This window comes from Aquarana catesbeiana, linkage group LG06 (genome assembly GCF_042186555.1).
Source record: "Aquarana catesbeiana isolate 2022-GZ linkage group LG06, ASM4218655v1, whole genome shotgun sequence".
In the NCBI taxonomy this organism is placed as follows: Eukaryota; Metazoa; Chordata; class Amphibia; order Anura; family Ranidae; genus Aquarana; species Aquarana catesbeiana.
Window position 1 is genome coordinate 20,341,999 of NC_133329.1, and position 13,811 is coordinate 20,355,809.

A 13,811-nucleotide genomic window follows, 5' to 3' on the forward strand; every position below is an offset into this window, starting at 1 on the left:
TGGAGGCTGTTATAGTGGAAGAGAACCAACTCTATATTAATGGCCATGAGGGTAATGGCTTTGTTTTCTTATTTCCATTTGTTTTAGCTTCATTTAAAGGAAACATGGACATGATCAGAAAGATCATGGAAAGTAAGTTGTTTTTGTGTTCAGTTGTGATCATCTATTTACAATTTTCATTTGTAACTTGTTGTGACTTTATTCTTTTACATCATTTAGGTACCCGCCCAATAAATCTGGTAAGGATATTAACATTAACTATGTATAGAACATGAAATATCCACTTTGCCTGGGTTTTTCGCCTTCCTCTGGATCAGCTGTGGGTATATTATTGTGTATATGGGATTGTATGATTTTTTGGGGGGGGATTTGTTTTTATTGGTTGAACTAGATGGACTTGTGTCTTTTTTAAACCTGACTAACTATGTAATTATGATATGATAAAATAGAAGCCCTCTACAAACAGTATATACAATTTGCTTTGATATAAGAGTGCTTTGGATTACAAGCATGTTTCCAGAACAAATTATGCTTGCAATCCAAGGTATTACTGTAATAGGAGATTCTCCACTAAAATCAACTGAAAGACATTTATGCAGTGTACACACGACCGGACTTTTCGACTGACTGAATTCCGACGGACTTTTAGACGGACTTCCGTTGAATCGGACTTGTCAACACACGATCACACCAAAGTCTGACGGATTCGTATGACTGGACTAGAATAAGGAAGTTCATAGCCAGTAGCCAATAGCTGCCCTTGCGTCGGTTTTTGTCCGTCGGACTAGCATACAGACGAACGGATTTTTCAATCGGATTTGAGTCCATCGGAAAGCTTTTAAACATGTTCTATTTCTAAAGTCCGTCAGATTTTTCGACCGAACTGGTCCGATGAAGCCCACACACGATCGAATTGTCCGACAGATTCGTTCCGTCGGACCAGTTTGGTCGAAAAGTCCGGTCGTGTGTGCACGGCATAAGACAAAAAAAAAAAATACAATTAAAAGTCATCAGTACTTTAAGTACATTAGTTGCTGGCTTTTAATCAGCACACACTTACCAGTTCAGGGATCCAGTGCTGTCTTCACCCAGGCCAGTTCTTCACCGATCTTAGGGTCCCCAATATCTCCATCTTGCTTGCGGAAGCAGGCTGTGAGTTCCTATGGCTTCACAGCTTGCTCCTGACTGCACAAGTGTGAGTCGTGCTACGTTTCCTGGATGGTCCTGCAGCCTCCTAGGACTTGTCAGGTTGTGGGTGGGTGTAGAGAGGAGAACTTCCACTCAGATCACCTAGGAGGTGATCCGAGTGGAAGTGGCAGCAGGTACCTGTCAGAAATAGGTACCCACTTCCAGAAAAAAAAAGGGCATGCAGAGATGGTAGAGGAGAAGGATGGAAAAGCAAAACTTCTATTTTTAAGCGAAGTTATGCTTTAATGTGAGCAGAACACATTCAGCAATAAGGTGAGATGATGAAAGACCTGATAGATGTAGAGAAGTATATGATGAGGCTGTTCAAGCCTCATTCCTTTATATTTTATGGGTTGTATGTTTGGTCTGTTCTCTGAACATGGGTATCTAAAGCCCCCACCACCTCTGCTTTGGGCAGGTTACTGAAGACAGGGAATTAGATGAAGGCATCATATGGTCATGCTAGTGGTACAGTGGATTTCAATCAGATAACAGATGACCCAAGAACATACATTTAGTACAGCTTGGAAAGAATGTGGAGTGATACTGGGCTTTAAATTGGTAGCCACTTGAAGACCCAAATGAAGGGGAAAAGGCACTCAATTGAATAAAAATCCAAAATGTATTATGACAACATTATAAAAACCACTTAAAATCATGGAATAGATTCAAAATAGGTAAGTACATATGGTATCGTCCCTTGTGGGTTGATCTTATGTATGTACAAGATAACCTGTGGGTATGCCCATAAATATGGTAGACTTGTGACTTGGATTAGAGAGAGTCTTCCATATCATGGCCCCACAGAAAGTGAAAGTCCCAGTATCACTCCATATTCTTTCCTTGTTATTCACATTTCGATGTGGTGCCACATTCTGAGTTGTATCTCAATATATTTTTTCATTTATGATATTACTGTACCAGTTTCCTACACATTTCAGGATGGGATCTCCAAACTTGGAGTTTCCAGGGTCTTCTCTTCACCCCTGTATAAGGAGGTTCCGCTCTCCTGGTCAGATTTGTTTTTTAATCTACATTATAGAGAAAACAAGAACATCCAAAGATGGACAGGAATGTGAATGGTGGCAGAGAAATTTATATACTATATTACAATCCATTCCACCTATATTTATATATACTGTACAGGGCCGCTCATAGGCCAGTACAACTGGCCCTGTTGTACCGGGCCCGGCCAGCAGGAGGGCCCGGGCAGCCTGAACAGATAGATAATTAATGTAAAAAAAAAAATCCTCCAGCCATGACCGAACATCGTCCATCCAACGCCCAACCCCAGCACCCCCCCCCCTTTACTTTTTACGTTTTTTTTTTCCTGATAGTTCTGTATATGCAGTGTGCTTGTAGGTGGCAGCAGGGGGAGGGACTATTTCTTCTATTCCGTGTGTGGAAGAATGCCACTTCCGCGCACGCTCTTCATGCTGGCTCAAGTCCCAGCCAGTACGTCCCCTATATTGCCTTCCCTGGCACCCGCCATGTGAGAGGAAGTGACTCCTGAGGCTCGGCTGGCTAACACAGGTGTGTCGTGTGTGCTTGCTTGGGGGGATTCAAGATCTACTACTACTGCAGCAGCCAGCATCTATACATTATGGCATTGGCGGCATGGGTGGCACTGTCTGCAGGTAGCACATGCGTTATTCACCATAACGCATGTGCTGCCTGCAGAGACAGTGCCACCCATGCCGCCAATGCCGTAATGTGCTGCAGACAGTTCCACCCATAACGCTAATGCCATAACGCATTTGCTGCCTGCAGAGACAGTGCCACCCATGCTGCCAATGGCATATTGTGCTGCAGACAGTGCTACCCATTGACGCTAATGCCATAACGCATGTGCTACCTGCTGACAGTGCCACCCATGCCGCCAATGGCATGCCAATGGCAGCATGGGTGGCACTGTCTCTGCAGGCAGCACATGCGTTATGGCATTAGCGTCATGAGTGGCACTGTCTGCAGCACATTACGGCACTAGTGGCATGGGTGACAAAAATAAATATCACTTGTAGGCAAACCTGCACTTTGTTTCAAGGTGGGGTCTGGGGAAGTGCCAGGGGTGGGGCTGAAGGAGGGCCTTTCCTCAGTTTAGGCCGATGCGTATTCTTCTACATATTTTTGGTAAAAAAAATCGCAATAACAGTTTATTGATTGGCTTGCGCAAAAGTTATCGTGTCTACAAAATAGGGGATAGTTTTATGGCATTTTTATTAATAATTTTTTTTTTTTACTAGTAACGGCGGCGATCTGCGATTTTTATTGTGACTGCGACATTATGGCGGACACATCGGGCAATTTTGACACATTTTTGGGACCATTGTCATTTTTACAGCGATCAGTGCTATAAAATTGCACTGATTACTGTAAAATGACACTGGCAGTGAAGGGGTTAACCACTAGGGGGCTATTAATGGGTTAAGTGTATCCTAGGGAGTGATTCTAACTGTTAGGGGGCGTGGCTACGAGTGAGCTGTGATCAGTGTGCTGTCACTAGGCAGAACGGGGAGATGCTTGTTTACATTAGCATCTCCCCGTTCTTCCTCTCCGTGACACGATCGTGGAGAATCCCCGCGGACATGGAGTCCGCAGGACCCGCGATCCAGACTCACGGACTCCCAGTGCGCACGCCCACAAGCTGCCTCTTAAAGGGCAATGTACAGGTACGTGATTCGGCCTGTATGTGCCCTTCTGCCGCAGTATATCTGCACGAGGCGGTTAATGTCATGCATCTCACTTTGGATCTCCTGGGTGATTTAATTGACAAAATTTGTTGACATAGTGGTGGCGAGGGACCAGAAGATATGTAAACTATGTACCCCTTACTAATTCATGTAGGGAGGGGTCCCCTTATTTTTAAAGGGGGCTTCTAGATTCTGATAAGCCCCCCCCCACCTGCAGACCCCTATAACCACCAGGCCAGGGTTGTGCAGAAGAGGTCCTTGTCCTCATCAACATAGGGACAAGGTACGCTGCGGGAATCAGTGTGGAAGCACCCGGAAGTGATGTCAAGGAGACGGTGATGCGCTTCGCAGCATACCCAAAGGCTCCTTCTTAATCTGGTTCCCACAGCGCGGTAGTTCTTCCTGCATTCCGGACATTCCACTCCATACAGCTGTCTGGGACACAGGATCACAGTAAGAAGATCCCATGCTGGACATCTTGCATTGTAAATTGATGAGATTATTTGCCGTCTGATTCCTGTGAGTATTTTTTTAACGTATTAAATCCCTGATCTACTGCACTTAGAAGTCCCTTCTTATGTTCTTATATTTTTACCAGAGTTTTCTTCTCTCATATGGAGTGCTGCTAAAGTGCACCCCAGGCTGTCTGCCTGTTGTTTTCCTGCGCAACATTGACTTTCAATTGGATTTCACTGTTCATTAGATGGTTAATTTGCCTAGAGTGTTATATATACCATTCTTTGTTTCTAGCAAGATAATCCCCTCTGTTGAGGGCATGTGGCCTGGTATGATTAAGGAGTGAGGGAACACACACTCAGCCCCCCTTTTCTGATCAGCCAGGTTGCGTGTTTGGATACGGGTCGATTTTCAGGATGACCCCATTTTTCTTTTATCCTGTGTTTTGCACATGGTTCTCCCTTAAAATCCATACCGGTCCCAAAAGGGTCTGGTATGGAGTTTGAGGGGGCACTCCATTTTTGTGGGATCCCCTTAAAATCCATACCAAATATGAAAGGGCCATGTATGAATTTTAGGGGAGCCAGTCATTTTTTTTTCTCACTATCCCTTTGTTTACATTCACCCTTTCAGCCTGGCTAACAGCTGAATAAGCCGGGCAGAGGCTGATAGGATGTCAGTGCTGGCTCCCTAACAGCCAGAGCCCTGAGCCGAAAGGTGTCACATTGAGCGGTGGTATTATTACTTCACATTTGGCCATTTTCTATGGAATCTTGACTGTGCACAGTAGGGATGTGCAAACGGTTCGGCCCGAGCATAAGTTTGGGCTGAACTTTGGTTGTTCGGGTGTTCTGGCGAACACCGAACAATATGCTGAGTTCAGGGAAAATTTGAAAGCCGCGGAACCCCGTTAAAGTCTATGGGACACTAACATGAAAAATCAGAAGTGCTCATTTTAAAGTTATTGTCATAAAAAGTGTTTGGGGACCCGGGTCCTGCCCCAGGGGACATGGATCAATGCAAAAAAAGTTTTAAAAACAGCCTTTTTTTCGGGAGCAGTGATTTTAATAATGCTTAAAGTCAAACAATAAAAGTGAAATATTCCTCAAAATTTCGTACCTGGGGGGTGTCTATAGTATGCCTGTAAAGGGGCGCATTTTTCCCGTGTGTAGAACAGTCCCTACACAAAATGACATTTCTAAAGGAAAAAAGTCATATAAAACTGCTTGCGGCTGTAATGAATTGTCAGGTCCCGCAATACAGATAAAAGTCATTGTAAAAAACGGCGTGGGATCCCCCCCCAGTCCATTACCAGGCCCCAAACCAAAATTTAAAAAATAGATATTAAGGGATATTATATTAATATATATTGGATATTAAGGGAAACCCTGTGACAAATTTAAAAAAAAATGGTGTAGGGGTCCCCCTCAAAATCCATACCAGACCCTTCAGTAGCAGCGTTTTATTTTATTTTTTTCCGTATCCACGGGTCGAGAATGAATTACATCGCTGGAATTATTATTATTTTTTTCTTTTTTAATAAAGGACTTGTCCCAAGCTATGTCTTGTGTTTTTTAACATTTTGACACTTTTTTGGTGAAATGGTAGGGGTACAATGTACCCCGTTACCAATTCACATGGGGGGGCCAGGATCTGGGGTTCCCCTTGTTAAAGGGGTCTTCCAGATTCCGATAAGCCCCCCGCTCGAAGACCCCGACAACCACCTGGCAAGGATTGCCCATCAACATGAGGACATGGTGCTTTGGACCCCAAAGCACCCTCCCCATGTTGAGGGCATGTAGCCTGGTACGGTTCAGGAGGGGGGGGCGCTCCCTCGTCCCCCCCTCTTTTCCTGCGGCCTACCAGTCATTTTTTTTTCATTTTGACACTGGTTTCCCCTTAAAATCCATACCAAACCTGAAGGGTCTGGTATGGATTTTGAGGGGGGACCCCTACGCCATTTTTTTTTTATTTGGCGCAGGTTTTTTTAAAAATTTTGGTTCAGGGTTCCTCTTAATATTCATACCAGACCCAAAGGGCCTGGTAATGGACTCGGGGGGGACCCGAAGAGTGCACAGTGTACATTTCCCCTGCTGGTTGAATATTTTTAGCCAATAGTGTTAGGCTAGTTTTTCTATTGGTCAAATGTTCTTTAAATTAAACGGTTGAATGTTTTTATGGCTGTTTTCTCCTAGGCACAAATGTTAGGGAATGTTACAGGCAACAAATAGAAACTCTTTTTTTGCTGTGATCTAATGACTATCATTTTGATATATTTCATTATAAAGTTTCTTAGAAAATCTCACACAGTTGGGATCTTTTCGAGGTCATCAGAGAGTGACTATGAATGGCTTATCAAGCAGCTAAAATCAGAGCCCTTTTGTTACATAGTGTCCACTGCCAATCCTCACTACATCTCCAACAATGGGATGCGGAAGTTCAGGGATGATGTCTCTCGGTGCACGTTTGGCATTTTATATCACACCAGGAACAGAGGACGGATTAGGATTGTGGACGTCACTGACTCCTTGTATGATGAGGAGATTAACTATATGTCTCAACACCTAGGTAAGAGGGTCATCATATATGTAGCTAACTCCTAACACAGACTGCTATATGAGTTGATGTTTCATTACGTGTGTTTTGGGTGGCAGGGTTCATCGCTCCCCATCCCAGGTGCCCAATATTTAACTACTTAATTTGTATAATTTCGCTTGCTTAGGAAACATATAGGGAACGTTGTCAGTATGGAGACAGGCATCATGTTGTAAAGCGTTGTGCAGACTGTTGGCATTATATAAATCTTGTATTATAATAATATGGTAATAATCATGGTAGAGGTAGGATTTTGCTTCTTTATGTCAAAGCTCTCCCCCAATGACCTGTAGGCAGGTGCAGTCTGTTTTTTCCACTGTAGGTCGCACTCAACCTAAATGTTACCACAGCCTGGAGAGGAAGTCAGGAGAAGCATTGTTTCTTTATGGTTTCTCAGTCCCAGTTGGCTACGCTACATCCAGGTTACTTCTGGCAGCTGTCTTGGGTCAGCAGAGCTTTTGCCCCCAGGTTTTGGCATGTATGCAAAGTGACTAGTGTAGGGAAAGAGATCCCCATCTGCAAGGGAAAGTGATCAGTGGCAGGGAAAGGTTGCAGATGGGGGGGGACAGGTTAGGGACTCCCAATCCTGCAAGGAAATCTCCGCTTTGGGACCAGACCAGCCAGGCCGCACTTCACCCTCTGAAATAGATGATGTTGGCACATCTCTTCTCGCTGCATATCTGCATTTGAACTGAACTGTGAGAGTTCCCCAAGCGGCGCTCTCCTGCTGGGGTGTTTGAAGGTTGGAATTCTCATCAATACAAGTTCCAAGTTTTATTTCAACTGGACTCTGTGTCTTTACTGCCATCGCACCACGCTGCACCTACCCACAGACCAGTGATCTGATAGCTGGTCGGGTAATGATGCAGAAGGCAGGGTGGAGGAAGACCAGATCCACAGGTTGGATGAAGAAGATGCAGGGAGATCCTTGTACTACAGCTCTTCAGGTACAGCTTCCTCTCCAGCAAGGAGAACAGTGAGCTTCACCAAATGTCACTGCAAAAACAGGTGGGACTAGCAGTCAGAGGCAGCAGTGCCTCAGATCAGTGGTTCTCAACCCTGTCCTCAAGTACTCCCAACAGGCCATGTTTGCAGGTTTTCCTTTATCTTGCACAGGTGCTTTGAATCAGAGACAATGGCTTGGTATTTTGGACAGCTTTTTTATCTAAGAGAAATTCCCAAAACATGGCCTGTTGGGGGTACTCAAGGACAGGGTTGAGAACCACTGCCTTAGAGCAAGGTTTTCCAAACTATGCCCCTCCAGTTGTTCAGGAACTACATTTCCCATCATGCCTAGTCATGTCTGTGAATGTCAGAGTTTTACAATGCCTCATGGGACGTGTAGTTCCACAACATCTGGAGGGCCATAGTTTGGAGATCCCTGCCTTAGAGGATCTCATACTGCAGAGACAGAACAGGAATGACTAGGCACACTCTGCTATTTCTTTGGGGGGATTTGGGTCAAAAGGCAGATTTTGCAGGGTACCGCTAGAACATAAAATTGGAAATCTGTACATTTTTATGTCCAGGTCCACATTAAAGTGAACCTGTGCTTTGTCAGTGCAAGCAAAACAACAGGTTTGGGTATTGCCCTCCTATGTGCTGCTTATACTCCCCTTCCCTTCACTTCCCATTTCTCTGCTCACTCATCATGGGAAAGAAAATACCAATACTTCTGGGTAAGTATGGGCTCGGGCGTGTTCAAAACCCCACAATCCCAACAGTCAACTGCCAGACCTGAGCAATGTTATGTGAGGACATGACTGCAGAGTCTAGCTTTACATAGATGTTTTCCTGATGGAGCTTTCCCCACTTCCTTCCCTGGTGACACCATAGAAAGTGAAGGAACCTCACAGGTGGGGGACAGAAGGCAAAAGGTTCTAACCCTCCTCCAATAAAAGAACGTTTAGACTGGAGTTCCACTTAAAGAAAAAAAAAGCATACTGGTTTGTAAAGTAATTTTATTTTCAATAAAACAGATTCCAGAATGTGTTTTTCTATAAAGTTTACTATAAAAGGTCAAAACTATAATCCAGTATCTATTACTAATACTGCCACTGCAATTACCACCATCACTGCTACTGCTACTAACACTATTCCTACCGCTGCTACTACCCCATCTATTTCTATTCTTACTACAACTACTACTCCAACAACTACTATTCCTACTACATACACTACAACCCCAATTACTACTATTTCTACTGCCGCTACTCCCCCAACTACTACTATTCCTACTACATACACTACAACCCCAATTACTACTATTTCTACTGCACCTCCTACTACTCCAACTACTACTATTACTACTAAAGCTACTACTACCCCAACTACTACTATTTCTACTCCCAGCACTACCCCAACTACTACTATTCCTACTACATACACTACAACCCCAACTACTACTATTTCTACTAAAGCTACTACTACCCCAACTACTACTATTCCTACCCCAACTACTACTATTCCTACTGCCCCGACTACTACTATTCCTACTACAACTACTACGCCAAGAACTACTATTCCTACTACTTTCACTACAACACCAACTACTACTATTTCTACTTCCACTACTTCCACTACTACCCCAACTACTAATATTCCTACTGCTCCAACAACTACTATTCCTCTTACAGCTACTACCCCAACTACTACTATTCTTACTAAAGCTACTACTACCCCAACTACTACTATCCCTACCCCAACTACTGCTATTCCTATTAAAGCTACTACTACCCCAACTACTACTATTCCTACCCCAACTATTTCTATTCCTACTACAACTACTACTCCAACAACTACTATTCCTACTACATACACTACAACACCAACTACTACTATTTCTATTGCTGCTACTACCCCAACTACTACTATTCCTACTAAAGCTACTACTACTCCAACTACTACTATTCCTACCCCAACTACTACTATCCCTACTAAAGCTACTACTACCTCAACTACTACTATTCCTACCCCAACTAATACTATTCCTACTAAAGCTACTAATACCCCAACTACTACTATTCCTACCCCAACTACTACTATTCCTTCTGCCCCAACTACTACTATTCCTCCTGCAGCTACTACCCCAACTACTACCCCAATTACTACTATTCCTACCCCAACTACTAATATTCCTATTACGGCTACTAACCCAACTACTACTATTCTTACCAAAGCTACTACTATTCCTACTAAAGCTACTACTACCCCAACTACTACTATTCCTACCCCAACTATTTCTATTCCTACTACAACTACTACTCCAACAACTACTACTATTCCTACTGCCCAAACTACTACTATTCCTCTTACAGCTACTACCCCAACTACTACTCCAACTACTACTATTCCTACCCCAACTACTACTATTCCTACTGCCCCAACTACTACTATTCCTATTACAGCTACTACCCCAACTACTACTATTCTTACTAAAGCTACTACTACCCCAACTACTAATATTCCTACCCCAACTACTACTATTCCTAGTAATTCCTAGTAATTCCTAAAGCTACACTACAACACCAACTACTACTATTTCTACTGCCGCTACTAGCCCAACTACTACTATTCCTACTAAAGCTACTACTGCCCCAACTACTACTATTCCTACCCCAACTACTACTATTCCTACTAAAGCTACTACTACCCCAACAACTACTATTCCTACTGCCCCAACTACTACTATTCCTCTTACAGCTACTACCCCAACTACTAATATTCCTACCCCAACTACTACTATTCCTAGTAATTCCTAAAGCTACACTACAACACCAACTACTACTATTTCTACTGCCGCTACTAGCCCAACTACTACTATTCCTACTAAAGCTACTACTGCCCCAACTACTACTATTCCTATCCCAACTACTACTATTCCTACTAAAGCTACTACTACCCCAACTACTACTATTCCTACTGCCCCAACTACTACTATTCCTATTACAGCTACTACCCCAACTACTACTATTCTTACTAAAGCTACTACTACCCCAACTACTAATATTCCTTCCCCAACTACTACTATTCCTACTAAAGCTACTACTACACCAACTACTACTATTCCTACTACTGCCCCAACTACTACTATTCCTATTACAGCTACTACCCCAACTACTGCTATTCCTACCCCAACTACTACTATTCCTATTACAGCTACTACCCCAACTACTACTATTCTTACTAAAGCTACTACTACCCCAACTACTAATATTCCTTCCCCAACTACTACTATTCCTACTAAAGCTACTACTACACCAACTACTACTATTCCTACTACTGCCCCAACTACTACTATTCCTATTACAGCTACTACCCCAACTACTGCTATTCCTACCCCAACTACTACTATTCCTATTACAGCTACTACCCCAACTACTACTATTCCTACTACCTCAACTAGTACTATTCCTACTGCAACTACTATCCTAACTACTACTATTCCTAATACAGCTCATACTACCCAAAATACTACTATTCCTACTGCAGCTACTACCCCAACCACTGCAATTCCTACTGCACCTCCTTCTACCCCAACTAGTACCATTCCTACTACAGCTCCTACTATCCCTGCGCTGCACTAATCCTATGTAAATATTCTTGTATGTATCTATGTATTGGATGTATAATGATGTCTTTTATACACAGGGAAGTGGAATGTGATTGTGGTGGTTGATGATCTGGAGGACACCAGTGATGTGGAGAAGAGACGGATCCTGGAGAGTCAGCCCAGTATTGGAAAGTCGGCCACAGGTCTCTTTCTATTCAATGCAAATCACAAAAAAAGCCTATGACAACTGATCAGATAACAAAGAAGTGATAAAACATCCATGTGCATGTACTAGTTTTTCTAAATGACTTTGTTCAATTAATAGAAAAGATACAATGTTATCTAAATACTTTATGGAAGTATTAAAGCTGAACTCCGGGCACAAAAATTTAATGTAAATATATTCCTCAATAACCACAAAGAATATAATCCCATGTTTTATGCAATAAAGGCCTTTGAAAACCCAGATTACCTTGTAAAAATAGCAGTGACATCATCACTGGGCTAGAAGGCTCCTCCCTCTACAGGCTGCCTGCAGAAAACTACAGTAAAGCATAAAGACAAGACCAGTCACCCTGCACAAGAGGAGAAAGCAGAGCTGTGGGAGGGGCCTAGCTATCCCACCCACTGCAGGCTGCCTGCAGAAAACTACAGGAGGGGGCGGAGACAAGACCAGTCCCCCTGCACAAGGAGAGAGAGGGCAGCAGTGATCTGTCTTTATTACAGGAAGTCTCACACTGGAATACTGCACAGATCTGGAGGAAATACACAAAAGCACACCAAGTTTCAAGAAGAAGACACATGACCGATGGTTTAAAATGATATTTAACCACTAGAGCTTTCTTTTGGTGGTATTTGATCACCTCGGCGGTTTTTATTTTTTGCGCTATAAACAAAAAAAGAGCGACAATTTTGAAAAAAAAAAAACACAATATTTTGTACTTTTTGCTATAATAAATATCCCCATTTTTTTTTAAAAAAAAAGCAATTTTATTTTCTTAGTTTAGGCCGATATGTATTCTTCTACATATTTTTGGTAAAAAAAATCGCAATAAGCGTATATTGATTGGTTTGTGCAAAAGTTATAGTGTCTGCAAAATAGGGGGTTGGATTTATAGCATTTTTATTATTATTTTTTGTTTTACTAGTAATGGCAGCGATCTGCGATTTTTATTGGGACTGCGACATTGTGGCGGACACACTTTTGACACATTTTTGGGACCAGTGACATTTATACAGCGATCAGAGATATAAAAATGCACTGATTACTGTGTAAATGTCACTGGCAGGGAAGGGGTTAACACTAGGGGGCGATCAAGGGGGTTACCTGTGTTCCCTTCAGTGGACACCTTGGGGGTTATTTATGAAAGGCAAATCCACTTTGCACTACAACGTGAAATTGCACTGTAAGTGCACTTGGAAGTGCAGTCGCTGTAAATCTGAGGGGAAGATCTGAAATGAGGGGAAGCTCTGCTGATTTTTATCATCCAATCATGTGCAAGCTAAAATGCTGTTTTTTATTTTCCTTGCATGTCCCCCTCGGATCTACAGCGACTGCACTTCCAAGTGCACTTTACACTTGTAGTTCACACTTGTAGTGCAAAGTGGATTTGCCTTTTGTAAATAACCCCCTAAGTGCTTATCTCTATCCACTACGTGATTGTCACCTCTGCACCGCACTCACTAGAAGAGGTTGATCTATTGTGTGAACAACTTGAATTGTATGCACTAAAATGTACCACCACTGTAAACATAAACATCATTTCTTGTAAGACTATCTATTTTTCTATGTATTTCTCTTGATATTTGTCAAATCGCTCTGTACCATCTTTTGTACCTAATAAAAAAGTTTGTAAGCAAAAAAAAAAATGTGCCTATAAATCCAAGGTATGGGTATAGCCAACGCTCCACTTCCATTAAAAGTTATTCAGGAACACTTTACAATCAGGAAGAACTGCTATGTATGTGCTTGCTTTGCACTCTAAAAACCGGATATAACGTCACCAGGAAGTTCCAACTGACGCATTTCGACATCAAAATGCACCGTCTTCAAAGCATCAGGGGGGGGGGGGGGCTACTATTGGCTCCCTTATGGTAAGCAGAAGATGGTGTAGAGCTAGTCACGGAAAGACAAAAACTACCCAACTTTTTTTCTAACAGGATAGAAGAAAAGGCAAAAAAGGAGAAAAGAAGAGGTATAGAAAGGAAGGGGTGAGGGGATAAATAAATAATCAAATTAACTAATAGATGTGTTGGTGTTTCAAAGCAGGGGGTACTGCAGAATACCCTTTACCCAGTAGCCTATACATCAAAAAGAGCTTTCCCCTCTT

The 13,811-nt window shown here is 42.7% G+C and overlaps 1 protein-coding gene across 1 annotated transcript in view; it reads left to right on the plus strand.

Moving 5' to 3' along the window:
- The window catches only part of LOC141148215 (uncharacterized), a 268,920-nt gene extending 256,481 nt beyond the window's left edge, over positions 1-12,439 (plus strand). The window contains exons 23-26 of the mRNA XM_073635453.1: positions 88-132; positions 220-239; positions 6,623-6,902; positions 11,580-12,439. Coding sequence (XP_073491554.1) covers positions 88-132; positions 220-239; positions 6,623-6,902; positions 11,580-11,725 — 491 coding nt within the window. The 3' untranslated portion in view covers positions 11,726-12,439. The remainder of the gene's footprint in view (positions 1-87; positions 133-219; positions 240-6,622; positions 6,903-11,579) is intronic.
- Positions 12,440-13,811: the final 1,372 nt, after the last annotated feature.